General features: G+C 59.3%; 2 protein-coding genes and 1 long non-coding RNA gene across 4 annotated transcripts; 1 reads left to right on the top strand and 2 right to left on the bottom strand.

Moving 5' to 3' along the window:
- Window positions 1-291: 291 nt before the first annotated feature.
- Window positions 292-3,965, bottom strand: LOC122236586. Its single transcript, XR_006214676.1, has 3 exons — window positions 3,888-3,965; window positions 680-789; window positions 292-572 (listed from the first exon to the last, which is right to left on the bottom strand). It is a non-coding gene; the product is annotated as an uncharacterized LOC122236586 (long non-coding RNA).
- BEST2 (bestrophin 2) lies at window positions 3,873-8,315 on the top strand. The gene is made up of 9 exons (XM_042978268.1): window positions 3,873-4,024; window positions 4,153-4,247; window positions 4,978-5,211; window positions 5,310-5,464; window positions 6,046-6,123; window positions 6,283-6,435; window positions 6,530-6,610; window positions 6,803-6,957; window positions 7,437-8,315. The coding sequence occupies exons 1-9, from the start codon at window positions 3,873-3,875 to the stop codon at window positions 7,855-7,857; spliced, it is 1,524 nt and encodes a 507-aa protein (XP_042834202.1). The 3' UTR covers window positions 7,858-8,315.
- Window positions 8,316-9,638: 1,323 nt separating this feature from the next.
- Window positions 9,639-20,985, bottom strand: HOOK2 (hook microtubule tethering protein 2). 2 transcript variants are annotated; one of them, XM_042978273.1, is made up of 22 exons: window positions 20,635-20,985; window positions 20,032-20,117; window positions 19,890-19,962; window positions 18,901-18,951; window positions 18,662-18,794; window positions 18,483-18,550; window positions 18,070-18,132; window positions 17,669-17,749; window positions 17,421-17,581; window positions 17,192-17,332; window positions 15,766-15,967; window positions 15,369-15,479; window positions 15,173-15,260; window positions 14,762-14,831; window positions 13,912-14,049; window positions 13,714-13,801; window positions 13,480-13,514; window positions 10,895-10,977; window positions 10,705-10,805; window positions 10,365-10,475; window positions 10,178-10,249; window positions 9,639-10,094 (listed from the first exon to the last, which is right to left on the bottom strand). In XM_042978273.1, the coding sequence occupies exons 1-22, from the start codon at window positions 20,677-20,679 to the stop codon at window positions 9,945-9,947; spliced, it is 2,151 nt and encodes a 716-aa protein (XP_042834207.1). In that variant the 5' UTR covers window positions 20,680-20,985; the 3' UTR covers window positions 9,639-9,944. The 2 variants fall into 2 exon arrangements, with proteins under 2 accessions (XP_042834207.1, XP_042834206.1); XM_042978272.1 differs by having other exon boundaries at window positions 10,705-10,808.
- Between the last annotated feature and the right edge of the window lie 205 nt (window positions 20,986-21,190).

The raw sequence follows: 21,190 nt of genomic DNA on the forward strand, positions 1-21,190 counted from the left end.
TGGGGGTCGACAGCTTTACGTACAGTTGCGCAGGTTGTACACTGCACAAAAATGGCACCTCGAGGAACCCCGTCACAACAGAGATCTAATAGAGATGTATGTTTATGATGGCCATTTTGGAAGGAGGGTATCTTCGGCAAGGGGGTGTCCTCTTCTAACGCTATGGATAGCGGTGTCCCTGCTGGGGCTCTAAGACCTGTAATAGAAGAGGAGCATCTGCCTACTTCCTTTGAGGTTCAGAGCGTGGGAACGGGGAGGCCCCTTCGGCAGCCCCAGGCTGGTGGGGAGCGGATTAGGCCGGCACGGGCCCAGCACTGCCTGCTGTTTGGTTTGGGAATTAGTGGGCGCCCTGGGCAGAGGCTAGGCCTGCCAGACTGAGGATTAACAGTCTCCACCCCCCCAACTGCTGCTCCCTCTGCCACCGAGGCTGCACAGGATGCAACAGGGGAGCTAATTAGGAGGCGGGATGGCAGAGGACTCAGGCCAGGTGAGCCCCTGAAGTCCCGTGTGTCTCGAGAGCAGCCTCGCTGAGTTATAGGTAACGTGCTTCCTGCAGTTTGAGCTCCTTATCCCTAAAACGGAGACACAAAGGGTGGCCGTTCAGGGTCACGGCAGAATTCACCAGACCCTGGAAGGGTTCTCAACAACAGCTTGGAAGGCAGTTAGCGGGGTCCCTTACATCCTTTCATGCTCCCTCTGCCACTGCCTGGGCAGCCGATGTCCTCCCCAGTTGACAGACCCGAGACTGGTTGTGATGCTGACCATTTATTTGCAAGTTCCAAGCCAGAGCTGGTTAGAGGGGACAGAGAGGGGGTGCTTGAGGACATGCATGAGTCAGGAAGTGGTGTTTAGACTGTGCACACCCAGACCATGGGTGAGCCAGGGTGTTTGTGTAAGGGAAACCCAGTCACAAGCCTAGACGTGTCCCCCCTACACTATTCCACTGGGTGTGTGCAGGCAGGTGTGGACAGGTTTGGTGGCCTTTGTCAACAAACACGGTGGTGCAGCCTGTGACAGAGACCCCGGGCTCCAAGTCAAACTGCCTGAGTTCAAATACCAGCCATGCCACGAACGAGCATGTGTCCTCTGAGCCTCAGTTTCCCCATCCGGATGTAGAAATACCAAAAGCAATTTCCTACTCCTGCTTGTAAGGACTCCATGAGACGAAGTAGGTGACGTCTTTGCAACAGCACCAGGCACGTAGCCGCCAGGGAGTGTTTGTTATTCTTTGCTGTTACAAGTATTAAGCATGTGAGCTGGCCTGGGCAACCTGCCCCGGATCCAGCGGGGGTCCAGCAGTCAGAAGTGTGTGGAGACACGTGTGAGTTGGGGGTGGGGGGATGAGCACAGGTTGGGGGCTAGCTGTAGTGTGGGTGAGGCTGCATCCTAGGAAGTGGGGGCCTCTGGTCAGGAACCAACCGTCAACTTGAAGCCCGTACCCTCCCCAGGCCCCTGAAGCTGGCAACACCACCCCCTCGCCCCCTTTTACAGGCCGTCCGGCAGCTGGATGGCGGAGATTTGGGTCTGAGGGTGACCAGCCCGGGCCAGTTCCTAATTACCTGGGGCAGGGCAGACATCTGCCAGTCTGGGAACACAGTGTCCCGGCTGGCAAGGCTTCAGGGCGGGGCTGCAACGGGCCATCCGCACTCCTAGGGCACATGGTGAATTTGAGGGCCTTCAAGGGTGCCCCTCGGGGTAGGCACCCTTCCACACTGGGCTACGAGTTTGATGTTGGGGATAAGGGCTATTTGTGTCAGGCTGGGAGTACCCCCTTTGTAGACGTCTGTGAAGGCGGGACATCTGTCTGCGTCTGTGCAACATTTGGGGACAAGGTTTTGCATCCCTAAGCTTGTGTGTTCACGGCAATACTGAGAGTATCAGACCTGGGGGGTGTGTATGGGTGTGGATGCTTACACAATACAGCGAGGGAGCACTGGGGAGAGAGTGTCCTATGCATTGATGTGCAAATGCAGATGATTTTCACGGCGGGGGAGGGGGGGGAGGGGAGGAGGGGGTTATGGGCCTGACCCCAGCGGGATAGAAGGGTCTGTGGGACTGTTGGGGAGGGGTCTCTGTTGTATGAGTGTGTTTAGGACCCTGTTCTGACCCAGGACTATGTCCCACTATGTTGAGGGCAGGTGTTCCTGTATCTGGCTTGTGAACACGGGTCTGTCTTGGCGCAGGAGAGACCGGGAATAAATGTGTGCTACCTCCTGTGTGTGTGTGATTGTGTATTTGTGAAGGCATTGTGGGGTGTTTGCTTAGCGGTTGTGTGACCTTGCATGTGTCTTCGTTACATGGCGGGGGGGGGGGGGAATCAGGAGGGAATGCAGGGTCCCAGGTCCCCGCCCATGTGCTCCTGTGTGGCTGTTTGGAGTACCATGTGGGTACCCGAGAGCTGACAGCCTGCTGGGTTAGGGCCCATCTGCCTATATTTGAGTGTTGGGGCACGGGTGGAGCTAAGTGTCTTGCGTGACTTTGTAAGTCTGTGTGACAATGTGTACTGACAGCCCTCTGGCTTACCGTGGTCGTGGGAGGCTGTGTTAAACTAAACTTGGGTCTGAGTCTGTGGTGTGTGTTTCTATATGCATCTTTGTGACGGTGTGTGATTACAAGTGACTGTGGGATGACACAGCCTCACTGAGCAGTGAGTGTGTGTCTCTCTCTGGAACTGGGAAGGAGACAGGCCCTGCCCCCTCCCCCAGCTTAGGTCCAAGATCCCTTGGACCTGCCAGTGACTGACTGGGAGAGAGACAGGGAGGAGCAAGGGAGGACAGGGCGGATTTCTCCCCCCTGCCCCAGGTCACAAACTGGCTCCGCTTCTCCAAACAAAAGTTCTGAGGCTGCAGCCAACGGGGGGCGGGCCAGGGAGGGGCTGCCCACGCCCACTCCCCAGCCCCCTCTCCCCAGGGTCTGGCCTCAGCCCCACCTAACGCTGAAGCCTTCCGCCCAGTCTGTCCCTGGCCCCGTTTGTCCCTGCACCCACCACCAGGTGAGAAGGGCGGAGGCCTGGGGGAGCAGAGGACCCTGAGGACAGATGGGTCTCCATTGGCCTCCTCGGGGTGGGGAGTTGAGGGCTCGGAAGGCTGGAGGGGCATGGACAGATGAAAGGTCAAGGTGGGTCCAGAAGAGGGGTGAAGGGGCAGAGCCAGGGCAATTAAGTGGGGGCAATTGAGTGGATAGGCTGGGGGAGCTGTGCAGGGGAGAGACCAGCCCGAGGCAGAGGGCCCAGGGAGACAGGACCTGGGGGCCTGCTGGAGGCTGGAGGCTGGGGCTTCCAAGGGCTTCAAAAGTGAGTGCGAGTGTGGAAGATGGGCTGAGACCGGGGGCTGTAGAAGCGTGGAGAGGCGGCAGAGGTGGGACCTGAGGGAGGAGGTCCAGGCTGCCGAAGAGCTGGAGTCCTAAGACTCTAGAAACCGAGGTGCCGGAGGCTCGGAGTGGGGAAGGCTGTAGACGGAGCTCAGGTAAGGGATACGGGATCGCACAGAGGGTTGCTGAGGCTGCGCGGTGGACCCAAGGGTCTTGGGGGTGGAGGATGGAGGGAGAGGGCCCCCGAGGAGTAGACGCAAGGCTCTGGGACCCGTGGTCCCGGGAAGAGAGTCTGCGAGAAGGGGCTTGGGGATGACTGAGGGCTAGGGCAGGTCTGAGCAGGCCTGGGAAGAGCCCAGAAACCTGGGCAAGGGACGCAACCCTAGAGGGAGGAGGAGGAGGCTGGGGTGCCTGTAAGAGGGGACGCCAAACTGAGCCAGCCGGCACCTCTCTGCCCCTGCCCGCAGCCCCCCGGGCCCCTCCTGGGGCCCCGTTCCTCCGCCCACAGCCTGGGGTCCGGTCCGGCCCCCCCTCTCCTCCCGCGCGACCGGCCTGGCGCCGCAATGACCGTCACGTACACAGCCCGCGTGGCGAACGCGCGCTTCGGCGGCTTCTCGAAGTTGTTGCTGCTGTGGCGCGGGAGCATCTACAAACTTCTGTGGCGCGAGCTGCTCTGTTTCCTCGGGCTCTACATGGCGCTGAGTGCCGCCTATCGGTGAGGTGGTCCTGGGGTGGGGGGGGGGTGCCAGCCGGAGGTGACTAGGGAGGGGCCTTGGGTGTTCCCCGGAGGGAGGCTCGCCTGTGACCCCGTGCCCCCCCCCCCCCCCCCCCCCGCCCTCGCAGCTTCGTGCTGACTGAAGAGCAGAAGCGCTACTTCGAGAAGCTCGTCATTTACTGTGACCAGTATGCCAGTCTCATCCCGGTCTCCTTCGTGCTGGGTGCGTTCGCTCCTGAGTTCCCCATTCCCCTAATACTGAGAAACCCATTCCCAGGCCTTTGGGAGACCCCCCCCCCTTCCTAGTCCTCTGGGGCCCCCCTCTAACCCTTCAAACCTCCCCATTTCTGCATCTTTCATGCCAGGTGTGGCCCCAATTCCAGAGACCTTGGATGTCACCTGGTCACAGTAAGCCATTAGAGTTCCGTGTCACCCATAGGCTTATCCCTGGTCATCTCAGGGTCTCCCACCTGTGTCTGCATGGGACTACTAGTGGCTCCCTACATGTCCTGGGCCCTAGGGACCCCCCCCCCTCCCACAGTGACCCCATATGACTCCATCCTCTCAAGTCCAGCCTGGAGGACATTCCTCTGACAAGTCAGTAACTTAACGTGACCCCAGCCTCCCGTTTTCAGGTCCCCAGGCTCCCAACCAAGTGGCTCCCTGTGGCCAGAGTGACGACCTATGTGCCCCTGACAGAGGCATGTGTCCCCACCTCCATACCGAGATCCCAATCCCATGTCCCAGGTGACAATCAAGTGGCCGGGAGGACCCAGCCTGCTCCAGACCCTCTAAACTCAGAGCTAGACCCCCGAGTTCCCAACCCAGGTGGCCCCTCAAGGTCTGGGTGATGAGCCTTCCTGGTGTCTCTGATGCAGACCCCCTCTCATCCCTCTTCCCACGACCCGGCTCGAGTATCCCCACTGAGCCCCCCATTCCCGGCTGTCCCGCAGGTTTCTATGTGACGCTGGTGGTGCACCGCTGGTGGAACCAGTACCTATGCATGCCGCTGCCCGACGCGCTCATGTGCGTGGTGGCAGGCACAGTGCACGGCCGCGACGAGCGAGGCCGCCTCTACCGGCGCACGCTCATGCGCTACGCCGGGCTCTCGGCCGTGCTTATCCTGCGCTCGGTCAGCACCGCGGTCTTCAAGCGCTTCCCCACCATAGACCACGTGGTGGAGGCGGGTGAGGCTCCTGCCTGAAGCGGGGGCGGGGCGGGCCGGGGGCGGGGCCAGGACGGGAGGCGGGGCGAGTAACCCCGGACTTCCCCGCCCCCGCTCCAGGGTTTATGACCCGCGAGGAGCGCAAGAAGTTCGAGAACTTGAACTCGTCCTACAACAAGTACTGGGTGCCCTGCGTCTGGTTCTCCAACCTGGCTGCGCAGGCCCGGCGCGAGGGCCGCATCCGCGACAACAGCGCCCTTAAACTGCTGCTGGAGGTGGGCCCGCCGGGGGGGTCACTCACAGAAACTTCCAGGGAAATTGTACCTCCCTGGAATTGTGTCAGATGCCGACCTGCCACGCACCACCCGTGAGGCAGATTCCCAACACCCTTACCAAGCAGCCCCCAGGTGCACACTTACCTCTGGGGGGCCGAATCCTAGGCACATAGTGCCCCCTACCCCAGATGTACCCTCACCACTAAATGTCTGTCCCTGGAGGGACGCCTGGGTGGCACAGTGGGTTAATCGTGGACTCGTGATTTCCGCTCAGGTCACGATCTCACAGTTTGTGAGTCTGAGCCCCACGTCCCGCCCTGTGCTGAGAGCGTGGAGCCTGCTTGGCATTCTCTCTCTCCCCCCGCCCCTCCCCTGCTTGCACTCTCGGTCTCTCAAAATAAACTTCAAGAAAGAAAAAAAGCCTCACAAAAACGCTAAAAATGTAAATGTTCCCCCTGGAGACCTGAAGCCCCCACCCACATGCCACCAGGTAATCACTCACCTCCATCCCGAGCACCCACACCTGATCCCCAAGTGTGAGCTCACAATTCAGGCCCTCTCATGATTGTATCTGCACCCAGGAGCTGACTGTGTTTCGGGGCAAGTGTGGGATGCTCTTTCACTACGACTGGATCAGCGTACCCCTTGTCTATACCCAGGTAACCCCACCGTGCCTCCAGAGGCCCTGACCCACTGGTCTCACGGTGAAACAGGACCAGCTAAGACCCCGTGTCAGTGATGTCCCACCCTAGTCCTGGTCTCTCCAAGCCTTCCTGAGACTGGGAGAACCCTGACCTGGTAACCCGCCCCGCCCCCAGGTGGTGACCATCGCTGTGTACAGCTACTTCCTGGCCTGCCTCATCGGTCGCCAGTTCCTGGACCCGGCTCAGGGCTACCAGGGTCACAACCTCGACCTGTGCGTCCCCATCTTCACCCTGCTACAGTTCTTCTTCTATGCCGGCTGGCTCAAGGTGGGGTGGGGTGGGGTGGCCCTGAGGGAGGGACTCCCAGGGTGGGACAGGCAGGGTTCTCAGGACCCTGCCTAGCTACCCCCTCCCCCTTCAGGTAGCCGAGCAGCTCATCAATCCTTTCGGTGAGGACGACGATGACTTTGAGACCAACTTTCTGATCGACCGCAACTTCCAGGTAAGACTCGGTTGCGTCCATCCCGAGTTCCCAGAGGAACCCTGGCCCCACCCTCGCCAAGATTTACCCCGGCCCGGACCCTGAACCGGCCTTCTTTCTTTGGTCACCACAGTCCTAACGCATCCTGGGGGCAGGGGAGAGGGGTCCACCCGGAGGTGCCCGCGCTTTGCCCCCGCATGTCGGCGCCCACAGGTGTCGATGCTGGCCGTGGACGAGATGTACGACGACCTGGCCATGCTGGAGAAGGATTTGTACTGGGACGCAGCCGAGGCTCGCGCCCCCTATACTGCAGCCACCGCGTTCCTGCTGCAACAGCCCTCCTTCCAGGGCTCCACCTTTGATATCACGTGAGCCAGCTGGACGGGTGGGGGGCCTCTTGGAGGCGGGGCTTATGGCTCTGCGGGGAGGATCTGATCGATGGGGCTCTGGGATGCCAGGACAGGGCGAAAGGCTAAGCTTGGAGATTCGTGGCTGAGACCCAAAGTCTGTGAGGACTAGGATGGGGGCAGGAGGCAGGGAATTGGGTCAAAGTCTGGGACCCCGCCACTAATTGGGGGCCGAGCTAAGGGCTAAGGTCTATGAGGACTGGACTGGCGGCCAGAGGCTGGGCCAGAGACGCGGCAGTCACAACTGAGGCTTTAAGACCTAAATTCGACCTTAGCCAAAGCCAGAGGCTAAAATCAGGCGCTCTGGTACAGGGCCGAGGTCTTTTGAGGATAAGTGCGACGAAGGGGTGGGTGGAGGCAGGAAGAGCAGCGTGCCCGCGTCTCAGCTTTGTCAGTGCAGGAGAGGAGCGAGGTGGCAACGCTGATCCACTGTTCGACAGGCTGGCCAAAGAGGACATGCAGTTCCAAAGGCTGGATGGCGTGGACGCGCCGCTGGGCGAGGCACATGGTGACTTTTTGCAGCGCCTCCTGCCGGTAGGTGCGGGCATGGCCGCAGGAGGCCTGCTGGGCCGGCGCCTGTCCTTGCTGCGCCGCAAGAACAGCGGCGTGTCGGAAACGTCCACGGCCGCCAGCTGCGCGTGCGCAGGCGCCCCCGACGGCGCGGCCCCGGAATGCGGTTGCGGGGACCCGCTGCTCGACACCGGCTTGCGGGAGCCGGAGTCGGAGTTCCCCCCTGGCCCGGAACTGCCCATCCCCGGGCCCGCCGAGCCCTTCACCACTGTGCCTATGCCGGCGCCCCGGGGACCGGCTCCACCCTGGCTGCCCAGCCCCATTGGCGAGGAGGAGGAGAGTCTAGCCTGAGATCCGCAGGCACTGGATCCCCAAGGACAGGGACACAAACCCCGACAGGGCACGCAGGCAGCAGTCTGGGTCTACGTAAGCCACATGTGGACTCCACCTATCCGATTTTGACGGGTTCCCGCTTCCTGCGCGCCAGACTTCACCTCTGACCCTAGGTTTTGGAATGCCTCGTGTGAGCCAGGCACTGGGCCAGCTTATTTGAACAGTTCATCCTTCCCCCCAGTTCTGCTTCCCTCCCTCCCCTGCCTGAGAGGCCTCGATCAGCGTGCCCTGCCTTTATTCGTTCCTTAAAACGGAGATGTGAGTGCCTACCTCATTGAGTTATGGGGATGAAATGAAATGATGGCTTTAAAGTGTTGGTGCATAATAGGTGCTCAATAAAATGTTAGTGGTTTTGACCAAACATTATTAGCCTGACTTTTCCTGCCAGGTATTAGGCTAAATAAGAGTTGAGAATTCTTCCAGATTCTTTGATCACCCCCTGCCCTCTGAAATGCTCCCATCAGTGTCCATGCCTTTACTCATTCATTAATGTGCCAGGCAGTCCTAAGACCACAGCCTTCTCCTTGCCACTCCTGTTTTATGATTCCCCAGGCCACCTCTGCCCCAAGTCCCTGCATTCTCAGATATCCCTTCAGAGCCCAGGTCTTAATTCAATCCTATGCTGATGACCCCTGAATTTAGAACTCCAGTCATGGGGCACCTGGGTGGCTCAATCGGTTGAGTGTCCAGCTTCGGCTTAGGCCAGGATCTCATGGTTCGGGAGTTTGAGCCCGGTATTGGGCTCTGTGCCGTCAGTGTGGAACCCACTTCTGATCCTGTGTTCCCCTCTCCCTCTCTCTGCCCCTTCCCCACTCATGCTCTCTTTCAAAAATAAACATTAAAAAAGAGCCCTCTTCAACTCTTTCTCTTACTCCCCCCACCCGTCAACCCAGCAGCAAATCCTATCAGCTCCGCCTTCCAACTGTATCCACAATCCAACCATTTCCCATTCTTCTAGGACCCCCTCCTTAGCCAGAGCCCCCAGTGTCACCCACCTACCCACCTGGACCACTGATCTCTCTGCCCTGGTTTCCCAGCTCTGGCCCTAACCCCCACCCCCCAGTCTGTCTCTTCCACAGCAGCCCGAGAGCCTGTGAACACCTGAGTCACGTAATGTCCCTCCTTCCCTTAGACTCCTCCATGGCTCCCATCTCCCTTAGAATAAAAGCTAAAGTCCTCCCTGCCCTCACATCTTTTCCTTTTCCCTCATTCACTCCACACTGGCCTTCTCACCAAGCAAGGCCTCATCTCAGAGCCTCATGCATGTGCTGTTCCCTCTAGCTGGGTCATTCTTTCCCAGATACCTACATGGCCCCTCTCTCACCTCCTTTAGGTCTCTACTTAAATTATCTCACTTCCTTGGTAAGGCCTCTTCTGTGGGACTTCTACTTAAAACCACCACCTCCCAAATCCACATCCTCCATCCCCATCACTTCTGTCTGCTTTATTTTTCTCTGCGGCACTCCTCCCATCAAACTTTCCCTTCATCTATTTTGTTTATTGTCTGTCTCCCTTCATTAGAAATGACAGCTTCATAAGGCAGGGACTTTTGTCCGAAGCCTCCTGAAAAACTACCACACCTGCAGTTACACAGACACAAACATGACTCTCACCTCCCCATGTGTACTATCCGTCACGCGTGCTTTAGTAAGAACACAAGCCAGGCCTTTCTAAAAGCAATGATTTGAGTCCCTGGCCCATCTTCTCTCCCTCCCCTCAGTGCCCAGAGTCCGGCCAGGGCAGATTGAAAATGTTTATTATTTGTCTTCTCAAATATAAAATCACTCTCTCCCCTGGCATCTCATTAACCCCAGGTTGAAAATCAAGGATAAGAATCACATTGCTAAAAAGAACAGGCCTATCCCTGCCTCCTGCCCTATCCTGCACTCTTGCCCCGGCTGAGGGAACAAAGGGCAGAAGTCATGACCTCCAGACTCTCAAGCAGCTGACTGAGGCCTTCCCGATGCTGGGCCTCACGTGAGGTGAGGGGATCCAGGGGGCGCTGAGCCCTGACTGGCTGGGCAGGGGCAGGATCCTGAGGTCCGTCAGTGTTTGTCAGTGGAGCGCATGTTCAGGGATGCTAGACGTCCCAGCGGGCCACGGCGAGTGTTGGTGGCCAGACGCTGCTGTGCCAGAAATGACTGGGCATGGGCAGGTGCCCGCTCCTCCCCAGCTCGCTGCTGCAGAGCCATGCCCTGGAGGGAGGAAGGGGGCACGGTTGGGGTCGAGTGAGCCCACGGCACAGCCTAGTACTCCGGCCATGGGGACGAGCACTCACCATATTGTACCAGGCACTGATGAGCAGCTTTTCTTCCTGCTCCCGCTGGCTTCGACTCTTCTCAAAGTCCATCTGCCAAACAGGCAAGAGTCAAGGGCCCGGATATGCTGGGGCGGGAGGTTGGGGGCGGGGGGGGGGGGGGCGGGCAGGGTGGGCAGCGACAGCGAGAAGGGATGAGGACACCTACCTCCAGGTGTCGGATGCGGACGTCCCGCTCCCGGAGCTGCGTCCTCAGGGTGTGAAGTTCTGGGGGTGCCCCTCCGGGTGGCCGCTGTTTGGGTTCCAGGGTCTGTATGACCTAGGGGTCGGGGAAGACACAGCCAGGGTGACCTTGGCCTTTCAGGCCCCTGGATGTGTTGGGCCGTGTTCAGGGTGACGGCTCACGGCGGTGGTGCAGGAGTCTGTGATACGATGGGGTGCGGCAAGGGCGGAAGTGGAGGGCACAGGGGTGCACGCTGGCGGGAGGCGCGACTCAGTGGGACGCGGCAGCCTCGGCAGGAGGCCCACGGAGCACCCGGTGTCCTCACCGTGCGCGCCTTGTCCACGTAGCGGCGGTACCGCTCTTCCATGGCCCGCAGGTCCGCGTCCTTCTTCTGCAGGCTGTGCTGCAGCTCCTCGATACGCCGGGCTGCTGGGGGGGGGGGGCAAGGTGACCCCTCAGCTCCCGGCCAAGCTTGGCGCCCCCCCCCCCCCACGCAACCGCTGAGGCCCACTCACTGCTGCTGTCAGCGGGGGGCTCCAGCTCCTCGATATACTCTCGCTTCCGCTGCAGCTCCAGATCTGCCTCATGCAGCTTCTGCCTGCGGACGGAGGAAGGCGAGCCGCAGGCTGACCTCCGGGCCCCCTTCCCTTCCTCCCACCGGTGGCCACAGCCTAACCGGCCGGCCAGCACGCGCCTGCCCGGCTGCAGAGATCCCTCTGTGTGCCCCACGCCCCGAGCACAGAAGCCGCGTGCCCTGGTCCCACCATCTGCTCAGCCGCTGGAGTCACAACCTTCCACACCCCCTAGTCCGGTGGCCCCTGGGCCGGCCCCCCCGTGTGTCCACTCCTCTCCGCGCCCCGGCCCGCCTACTGGCACGGGCACCACCACCCCTTGCCGGCCTCTTCTACACTCAATCTCAATTCCTTTCTCCACCCAGCAGCCAGGGATCTTTCTAGCAGGCAAATGTCTTCTGACCAAAAGAAACGCCAGGTAAAAAGCTACAGTTCTGCTGCCTGCCGCAAAAGCCGAAGGATCTGATAACGCCCCCTGCCAGTGAGATGATGATGATGATGATGATGATGATTATTATTATTATTATCATGCACTGGATATGGAACATAGTAGAAAGACCTAATAGAGAAACCTGGGCTATGTCTCAGGTTACCAAGGCACGTGCCCTCTGAGCCACCAATTCCACTTTCGTGATAAATTCGCACACAAGCGAAATGAGGCGTGTGCAAGGTTTTACTCTGCTGCACTGTTGGCAATCGCAGATACCTAGGATGACTTAAACACGTGAGGCCCTTCGCAAAAAAAAGGCTACAGGCCAGCCCTTCTGGATTGGAATTTTACAGGTGAATCAAGCCCTAATGTTTCCATATAGCCATCCTCTGTAAGGAAATAACTTTTTCCGTGCTCCCGGTGGGCGCAGGCTACACTCCATCTTTGGTGGAACTGAGATGGGTCACACAAGTCATTTTCTGGAAGGCCCGATTTCCCCACGGACCCCCAGTTGACAAAGGCAACAAAAACTGATTCATATGGCGACGTTCCCCAGCCATCTTCTTAAGGAGGAGAAGCCAAGTGCAGACTAGCAGATAGCCTGTTACCTTTCACGTAACTAAGGAATCAGAATAAAAATGTATATTCATATTCATTTGCATGTGCTTAAAAAACTTTGTAAGGATTGTTGTAATAAACTAGTATGAATGGGGGTGGGGTGGAAACTGAGTCAATGGGGGGACTAAGAGGTATACCCCTTCTCTCTATATTGCTCAGTATATAGATCTCTATATATCTATTTTTAATAAAATTTGTTTTGAGAGACAGAGAGAGAGCGAGCAAGCAGGATAGGGGCAGAGAGAGAGGGAGAGAGAATCCCAAGCAGGCTCTGCACTGTCAGTGCAAAGCTTGATGTAGGGCTCGAACTCATGAACTATGAGGTCGTGGCCTGAGCCGAAGTCAGATGCTTAACCAATTGAGCCACCCAGGCACCCTATATTTTGGTTTTTAAGGTATGAATGTAATAGCTACTTAAGGTAGTTTTTTTTTTAATTTTTCCAAGTTTATTTATTTATTTTGAGAGAGAGAGAGATGCAGAGAGAGAGGGAGAGAGAAAATCCCAAGCAGGCTCTGTGTTGTCAGTGGAGAGCCCAATGTGGGGCTTCATCTCATCATTGTGAGATCATGACCTGAGCCAAAACCGAGTTGGGTGCTTAACCAACTGGGCCACCCAGGCACCCCAAAATATTTTTTTATTAAAATTTTTTTTAATGTTTATTTGATTTTGAGACAGAGCATGAGCAGGGGAGGAGCAGAGAGAGAGGGAGACACAGAGACACAGCACCTGAAGCAGGCTCCTGTCTCTGAGCTGTCAGCATAGAGTCGGACATGGGGCTCAAACTCATGAACTGTGAGATGATGACCTGAGCCTAAGTTAAGTTGCATGTCTAATCCAATGAGCCACCCAGGCGCCCTACCCCCAAACAGTTTGTAAGTTTACTTTAATTTTTACTAATCTCTGCACTCAATGTAGGGCTCGAACCCATGACCCTGAGATCAGGAGTCACATGCTCTACCAACTGAGCCAGTCAGGAGCCCCCAGTTTAGTTTCTTTTTTTTTTTCTTTTTTTTTTTTTTTTTTATGAAAAAAGGGGGCACCTGGGTGACTCAGTCGGTTGAGCGCCCAACTTCGCTCAGGTCACGATCTCACGGTTCGTGAGTTCGAGCCCCACGTCGGGCTCTGTGCTGACAGCTCAGAGCCTGGAGCCTGCTTCGGATTCTGTGTCTCCCTCTCTCTCTGCCCCTCCCCTGCTCATTCTCTGTCTCTCTCCCTCTCAAAATAAACAAACATTAAAATAAAATGAAATGAAAAAGTAAAAGGCAACTGTCATTTGGTCATGCTACCTTACTGAAATTCCCTCCATGGCTCCCCATCGTTCCCCCGAAACAGTTCTCACTCCTTCCCTTGGCTCATGAGACCCTACTTGATCTGAACCTTCTATGTTTCGGCTTCCTGCTTCTCCTAAGACACCCAGTGTCCCCCGCATCTGTGCCCCAGACTCTCCTCCCACCCGAGTGCCCTCCCGCTGGGACTCACAGATGCTCCTCCAGCTTCCTCTTCAGTAGGGTGGACTGGGGGGAGAGAACAGGCACCGGGTGAATGGGGGGTCCAGACGTCCCAACTCCATCTTGGGGTGAGGGTAGAGGGTGCCACCCTGGGCCCACGGTACTTACGATGGACTGCAGGGGGCATCGAGCAGCAGGGAGGAGAGAGAGGAGGGTTACTGGGGGGCACGAGGGAGGGCCAGGCAGGGAGGAGGTGGGCACTCACATCCTCCGTCTTGCCCCCCTGCTCTTGCAAGGCCTTCTGTAAGTCCTCCACCTGGGCCCGCAGCTCCAACAGCTGCTGCTGGTTCAGCCTGCAGGAGTGGCGGGGCCGCTCAGTGCCTGCGCCCGCCCTCCGCCCCGCACCCCACGCCCCCTCCACGCGGACCCCCCCCCCCCCCCCCCCCCCCCCCCCCGTCCTCACCGCAGCTGCGTCTCCAGCCCGTGGCGCGCGCGGTTGGCCTCCTCCAGGTGGCGCTGCAGCTCCTCCTGCCGCTCCCGGTAGGCCGCCTCCTGCTGGCACAGCTGCTTGTTCTCCAGCTGAAGCCGCAGGAGCGTCTCCCTGCCGACCGGGGAGTGAGCAGGGCTGGAGACAGGTCAGCCCGCAGGCCCGCCGGGGCTCTGGCGGGGAGACTGGGCGGACAGGGCTAGCAGAGGGACAGAGCCCCGGGGAAGAGCCCCGTTAGATCCTAGGGAAGGGTCGGAGTACTGGGGGCCCGGCCTAGGCGTGGGTGGGCAGAGCGCGGGGGAACCAAAATGGGAGGGGTTTTGGGCTGGGCCTGGGGGTGGAGCCAGGCGAGGGCGGGGCTACAGGAGCAGGTTAGAACCTTCCTAAAAGCAAGACTGCGGGAAAGCAAGACGCAGAAAGGGGAAGAAACTGGGGTGGGGGAGTTCATCGGGGCAGGACAGAGGGCACTGCACCTAACCGGGTCTACACTGAGGACAGGGCTATGCCCTGGGGGCAGAGGCCGACGGTGAGCAGGGCTGAGGGTAGGATTTTTTGTTCGGTGGGTGGAGCCAGATGGGTTGGACCTAATTTGCGCACCGAGGATGGATCCCCGAGAGGCAAGCTGGGGCTGGAGGGCTTGCCTCTAGGCAATAGGGCTAGAGCTCCGGCCAAATAAGGGCAGAATTAGGAGTGAGTGGGCCTAGGAGCCAGGGGAGGACTTGGGAACCCAACACAGCAGGCCAGGCTAGTAGTAGGTGCCTGCACTGGGGGCGGAGCTGGGGGTGAGCTCTGGGTGCAGCTAGACCTCGGAGCGACCCCAGGATACCTCAGCTCCGCAGGTAGGATCTCTGCTGCCAAGTTTTCCACAGCTGGTGAGGTGGGATCCAGCGAAGGGTCTGGAGAGTGTGGGAAATGTCTTCAGGTTGCTGCACAGCTCCTGCCCCCATCCCTAGGGTTCACTTTCCAAGAGTCATCTTTGAGGACTCAAGTTCGACCAAAAGACTGGGTTAACATAAGCCTCACCCCTCAACCCGACAGCGGGCGGTGATGCTTGCCCCGAGTTTGCCCTGATCCCCGGGGACGGCCCCTGCCATTTCTTTCCGTTCTGGCCTGTCTCCGAGGTGGCCTAGATCTGTCCCCGGCCTGGACAAGGCCTGGGACGCCTTTTCTGTCTGCCCTAACGGCACCTTAGGCTACCCGTGCCCCAGGCCCTTAGGATGACAGGCCTCCAACTCACCGGCCTGGGTCAGCCCCCGAGGCTGCAGCTGGGCGCAGCGCAGTTCCTCATTGGCCTCCCGCAGGGAGTCCCGCTCTGCCAGCAGCCGCTGGAGGGACGGGGTGCAAGACGCCACTTGAGGCAGGGTTGGCTTCCTGGGGATTGGGCTATGCTAAGATGGACAGGGTGGGGCTTGGACGCGGGACTTCGGCCTCACCTCCTTCTCCTTTGTCACCAACTCATACTTTTCCTCCAGGTTTCGACACTCGAATAGCCACTTCTCGGCCTTCATGGCCTCCTCCTGTCGCTGGCCCTGAAGTTCCTGAACCTGAACACCGAGGAGGGGTGAGAAAGCGGGGTTTGGAGGAGGGGCAGGGACTGAATACAAGGTGAAGGCATCGGGCCCCGCGGGACCGGACCCAGAGAACTTGGAGGGGCGGGGCTTACAAGCCTAGGGAGGAGCTGGCCTGCCCGAGGGGCGGTACCTACATATAAACGAGGCGGGAGGCTAGGGGCTCGGCAGCACGCTGAGGACCCGCCAAAGCGAAAGGGGCGAGGGGTCCAGCGGCCTAGAGCACCACGCCCTCCGGGCTCTGCCCTGATCCCTGCCGCACCTGTCGTCGCTGTGCCTCGAGCTGGGCACGCAGTGAGCCGGCCCGGCGTAGCTCGTCCTCCAGCTGCCGTGTGCGCTCGGCATGGCCCGCGTTCCGCTCCTCCAGCTGCCGCACCTGCCGCCTCAGCTCCCGCAGCTCACCCAGGCGGCGCCGGCAGCTGCTCAGCGTGGCCTCCAGCTGCCCGGCACGCTCAGAGGACTGCCTGGGGGAGGAGGCAAGTCGGGAGAGGAGGCCTGGGTCTGCGGTCAGGGTTCAGCTTGGATCTGAGGACCCCCCCCGGGTAGGGGAAGGTGTCATGTCACCTGGGGATGTGGGGGTTCAAGGTGGTGGACCATGAGGGTCAGGAGCCAGCCAGGGCCTGGTGGGTTTTTTTTTTGGGGGGGGGGGGTCTTTAGGGGGCGCAGAGGGAGCCCTAAGTATCAATTGTTAGCCCAGGGTCATAATCAGGGTTCCTCGGGGGCGGGAGTGAATAGAATGACTGAGGCGTTACAGGGGGAATGATGGGGCCCAGAGGCTCTGAGGGGCCCTCAAGGACACTTTGAGGTTACGAGGTGGCTATGGGATCAAATGAAGGCACGGTGAGGTCCTTCGGGGCAGAGCACTGTGTGGTCCTTTAAGATGCAGCAGGGATTCCCTAGGCACTCTAACATTACAGGGGTGCTGGGGGTCACAGGAGAGCCTTTAGAGGTTACAGAAGACACAGTGAAGTCGAGGGAGTGGGTGTTGGGGGGACCCACCAAGTGCTTTGGGATTGCAGGCGTGCTGTGGAGTCACGAGAAGGAAATGTCCTCTCGTGAGGGGCACAGATGGGTGAAGAAGGGGGTGGCAAAGTTATCGCATTGGGGGTCCTGGAGGGCACAACGGGATCCTGGGGCGTGATGGCCCCTGGCCAGCACTGGAGCAGGGGCGGGGGGCTGGTAGCTGGGGTCGTGGGGATGCTACAATGTCTGGGGAATATAACGCGGGCTCAAAAGGGCACACTATGAGGTCCTGGGGGGCACCATAGAAGCAGGGATCTTGGTGGCACCCAGAGGACGTGGTGGAATCCAGGATGGTGCAGTGGGGTTCGAGAGCTGGGCCTGGGGGTGGAGCCAGGCAAGGGCGGGGCTACAGGTTAGAACATTCCTAAAAGCAAGACTGCGGGAAAGCAAGATGCAGAAAGGGCAAGAACTGGGGTGGGGGAGTTCATCCTTTATGAATGTTCTAACCTGCTCCTGCGGCCTTGCCCTTGCCTGGTTTCCCCCCACCCCACCCCCCCACCCCCCCAGGCCCGGCTCAAAACTCCGCCCACTGCACCATCACTGTGGAGTCCAGGGGACACTGGGAGGGTTCACCGGGCATTTGGGGGGTTTTGAGGTACTATGGCATCAGAGGGACGCTGCGGCAACGACAGTAGGCGGTGGGGACCCAGGGACCCACCACTCACCGCAGCTCGTCCATCTCATCCTTGAGGGCCTGCGCCTCCTGGGCCAGACTGGTCAGTGCCTGGTTCCGCTGCTGCAGCTCAGAGACCTCCCGCTCCAGCTCGGCACAGTGCAGACGCTCATCTTCCCTGCCGTTCTCCAGCCTGGAGGGGTAGGGAAGGAGGGGGCACTCGAGGCGGCTGGGCCCACGCCCATCCCCTGGCCTGGGGCCCAAACCCCGGCTCGCCGCACCTGAAGTTCTCCTCCTGCAGCCGCTCCAGCTGGGACTGCAGCAGCAACAGCTTCTTAGCAGTGAGGCCGGTGGCACCCTCACCCTCTGGCCGGCCCGCCCGTTCCCGAAGCACCGCGTTCTCCTGTGCCAGGCTCTGCTTCTCCTCGGACAGGAGCACCAGCTGCCAGCAGGAGGCGCAGATGAGCTGGAGTCTGGAAGGGAAGGAGGCAAGCAACCCGCGCTCCCTCTCCGCCAACCTCAACCTCACCTGCCGCTCCAGGTCCAGACAGTGCTGCCGCAGCTCATCCCCCTCATCGGCCTCCTCACTCAGGAAGTAGTACCTTCGGGACTGGGGAGGGACGGGGGGGGGGGGGGGAAACGGGGAGGGGCAAGGAAGTCAGGAGTCCACGGGAGGAGACTGGGGGAAGGGAGGCTGGCGTCTCTAGTGGCAGAAAGGAGTCAAGAAACTCTCAAGATCCAAGGGAGAGCTCGGACCCCAGGGGACTCAAGGAAAGGTGATGTGGGGACACTGGTGACCTGGCGAGGGAACAGGCTAGGACCCTGAGGGATTGAGGTGGTTTACACAGGTAAGGACAGGTTCCTCCTCCTTAGGCAGCCCTGAGAATCAGTGATGGATTTGGGCCTTTAACAAGGTCCCCCGCCTCTTACCTGGTTATCAAAATTCCCATATGTTTCTGGTGACAGGGAGTCGGGGGTGTCTTTGGTCATCAGCTGGAGCAAGGTGGGAGGACAGTGAGATGAGCTGGGCCCTCTGAGTGTGGCCTTGAAAGCTTCTACAATCCAGCCTACGGACCTCTCAATCCTCCTGCGCCCAAAGCCAGTTCTCCCCAATAACCCCAATCTAGAGGCTGCCCTCCCGCAGTGTATCCAGCAGGGAGGCTGGGTCCTTTGAGGGTGCTAAATGGTGACTTCGAGCTGGCAGACACCTGAGACAGGGGCATCTGGCCAACTGAGTTCCAGGAAGAGCCCAGAACTTACCAGGGCAGAGCCCATGCCCAGTCGCCTCTGCCCTGATGTCTCCTCCCCTGAAGCTCCTTGCCACATTGGGCACCCCCACTTACCTCCTGGATGGCTTCCATCACCACATGCTGAACTGATTCCTCTAGCGTCATGATTCTCTGGATGTGCTCTGGGGATCAAGGTGAGGAAGACTGAAACGTGGGGGTACGGGATGAGGAGGATTTTCTCAGGTTTTCCCCTGGGGATCCTCTAACCCCCCCCCCCCCCCCCCGCCCCATACCCTGCTTTTTCTCGCAGCTGATGGCACAGCCAAGCACCAGCTGAAGCAGCTTGCCAAGCTCTTCTGGGTCAGAGAACTCGCCAATGAGGCTCACGTCTGGAAGGTGCTGCTCCAAAACAGGATGCCCCAGGACCTGAGGACAGGGAGGTAGGGGTGCGAATAGGGGGCATTGGGACTCACCGACACCCATCTCCTCCCAACCCAACCCCAGCTCCTAAATTCTGTTTATGGTTACTCACATCCTGGGAGTACTCCAATAGGCTCTGTAAGATTGTCTTCAGATTGCTAACCTAGGGAGGTGCAAGGAGTTGTGTCCAGGGTCCCAGAGCCCCCCAGAAGGAGCCGAGCAGCCCCCACTCTGAATCTGTCTGCCCCAGCCTTTTTTTCTCTGCCTCACTTCCCAATTCCTGGTCATTTCATCCCTGTTTGGTACCGTCCTCTGTCCTCCCTCCTAGGGGCGACCTGTCTAGTTGCCTGCCTTTCTTGTTCACATGTCCCCAGAATCCAGTCACGTCTCACCACCTGCCCTGCCACCTTCTGGCCCTAGCCATTTTCATCTCTCACTTGGATTATTGCACCAACCGGGTCTCCATTTCCACTCTCGCTGCCTACTCTGCATTCCTCTCCAAGCAGCCAGGGGGAGCTTTGTTAAATCCCAAGCCAGGTTGTCTTTCCTCTCTGCTAAAATCCTTCCTTGACTTTGCGTAGCACTTAAAATAGAATCCATCTCCCTGCCCCAGCCTGCCCCGCTCCTGATGACCTCATCCACCATTTCTGCCCCCTTGTTTTCTATTCTGACCTCCCTGCCTTTCCTCGATACACCAGGCTTCTTCCCAACCTTGCACTGGCTGTTCCCAGTGCCTGGAACCCTGTTCCTCCAAATTTCACGTGGAGATCAGCCCATCGGGGACAACCACCCACCCAGTTGCCCTCTCTCACGGCCCAGCTTTTATTGTCTTCATAGAACTTATTGCCACTGGAAGTTTATGTTCGTGTGTGCAGGTTTTTGTCTGTGTCATTCCTTGCGGCACACCCAGGCCTGCTCCTTAGGAGCATGAAAGAAGAGAGTTGGCTGGTCACCAGAAATCTGTCTCTCTTCCTGGCCAAGTTGTCTGTGCATCACCCAGGACGTGTGTCTGGCTGACCCATCACCCAGGACATGTCTAGCTTAGCCTTCCCTGATGATCTCTTCACCAGTCTGTCCCCCAGTCATGAGTCCACCTGTCACCTTCAGCCTCCAGTTGGGACCCGGGTCCTCTGAGATGCCCTGGAGCCACGTCTCGTTGAACCAGGAAGGATCTCTGGGGGCGAGAAGGTGGGATGAGCTGCTGGGGGACCCTTTCGGGACCCTCCCCCTCAGCCCCACTCACATCTGGTTCAGCACATAGGCTATGGCGAGGCCACTGCTCAGGTCCTGGGGGCTGGTACAGGGGGACGGGACATGGAACGTCTGCAACTGGAGAGGAAGAGGAAAGGGCAATGGGCAGTTAGGGCCTGGGAAAAATCGAAACACTCCTCTTTCGCTGACTTTCCCGGTCAGCGGGAACCTCACACGGTTGTCGGGGACTGCTCTGTGGCTTTGGCAAACCAGCTCCGCGGAGGAGTGGCCACAGCTCACCTGGGACTGGAGGGGGCGTGGCCTCACTTCACTTGTGGTCAACAAACCCCGCGCCACCGGGCCAGGGCAGAACCACGAGTCACCTGGTCCCCACACGCCCCACGTGACCAGGCCAGCTCACCTGTGCCCTCACCCACGTGACCCAGCCGCGAAGGGGCGGGGCCTCACCTGTTCTTTCCATGCAGACCTGCCACGTGACAGGGGCGGGTGCTCAGGCTAGAGTCCAACCGCCCTGCAGGCCGAAGGCCCTTTCCTCCTCCCAGCCCCAGAACAGAAGGGTAGAACGAACCAAGGCCAGGGCTCCCAGGCGAGAAGAGCGGGCGCATACCTGGCCCTGGCCCCGCCCCCGACCTACCCAGGTGAGCAGAGACCCGCATAGCTCGGCCTTGTCCACGCTCATGGCTCCCGATCGGATTCGACCTCGGCCGCGGAGCCCCGCCACCGCAGCCGCCTTCTGATCCGCCACCAGCGAGCACCCGCAGCCCCGACCTCCCGCTCGGCCTAGAGCGCCGCCCCGCCCCGCCCCCTAGGCGCAGGCCCCGCCCTAGACACGTGGTCTCCACCCGGCGCCAGATCATACCTCCAGTTCCGCCATCTTGGATCCGGGCAGCACTTGGGCGCCCGCCCTGCCGCTAGGGGTCAGTCTGGGCCAAGCTTGCACATCCCTAGCGCAGACCCGCTACCCCTCCTCCTTGGCTCTTTTTGGAGGGGGGAGGGTAGCGGGAGACCTCAGGATAATTCCTCATCTTGTGAGGCGGAGCTATCCCACCCTGTTATACGGGCTTTTTCACGTCCTCTCTCTTCAGCTGGAAGAAATTCTGGCCCCTAACCACCTTATGACCGGAGCCTTTATTTGCGCGGGGAAGGGGCAGGCCGTAACACATTCTACGAATTTCGAGGAGAGCTCCTAA

The sequence above is a fragment of the Panthera tigris genome, chromosome A2 (genome assembly GCF_018350195.1).
Source record: "Panthera tigris isolate Pti1 chromosome A2, P.tigris_Pti1_mat1.1, whole genome shotgun sequence".
Taxonomy (NCBI): Eukaryota; Metazoa; Chordata; class Mammalia; order Carnivora; family Felidae; genus Panthera; species Panthera tigris.

What these genes read in the sequence shown, in the direction of transcription:
- HOOK2 (XM_042978272.1), bottom strand. Translation starts at nt 20,679, where the DNA reads ATGAGCGTGGACAAGGCCGAGCTATGCGGGTCTCTGCTCACCTGG. An exon ending in ATGGGAATTTTGATAACCAG is followed by an intron (nt 17,750 to 18,069) that starts GTAAGAGGCGGG and finishes GTCCCTCCCCAG; the next exon opens with TCCCGAAGGTACTACTTCCT. An exon ending in CTGCAGGAGGAGAACTTCAG is followed by an intron (nt 17,333 to 17,420) that starts GTGCGGCGAGCC and finishes CTACCCCTCCAG; the next exon opens with GCTGGAGAACGGCAGGGAAG.
- BEST2 (XM_042978268.1), top strand. Translation starts at nt 3,873, where the DNA reads ATGACCGTCACGTACACAGCCCGCGTGGCGAACGCGCGCTTCGGCGGC. An exon ending in AGACCACGTGGTGGAGGCGG is followed by an intron (nt 5,212 to 5,309) that starts GTGAGGCTCCTG and finishes CCCCCGCTCCAG; the next exon opens with GGTTTATGACCCGCGAGGAG. An exon ending in TACCCCTTGTCTATACCCAG is followed by an intron (nt 6,124 to 6,282) that starts GTAACCCCACCG and finishes CCCCGCCCCCAG; the next exon opens with GTGGTGACCATCGCTGTGTA.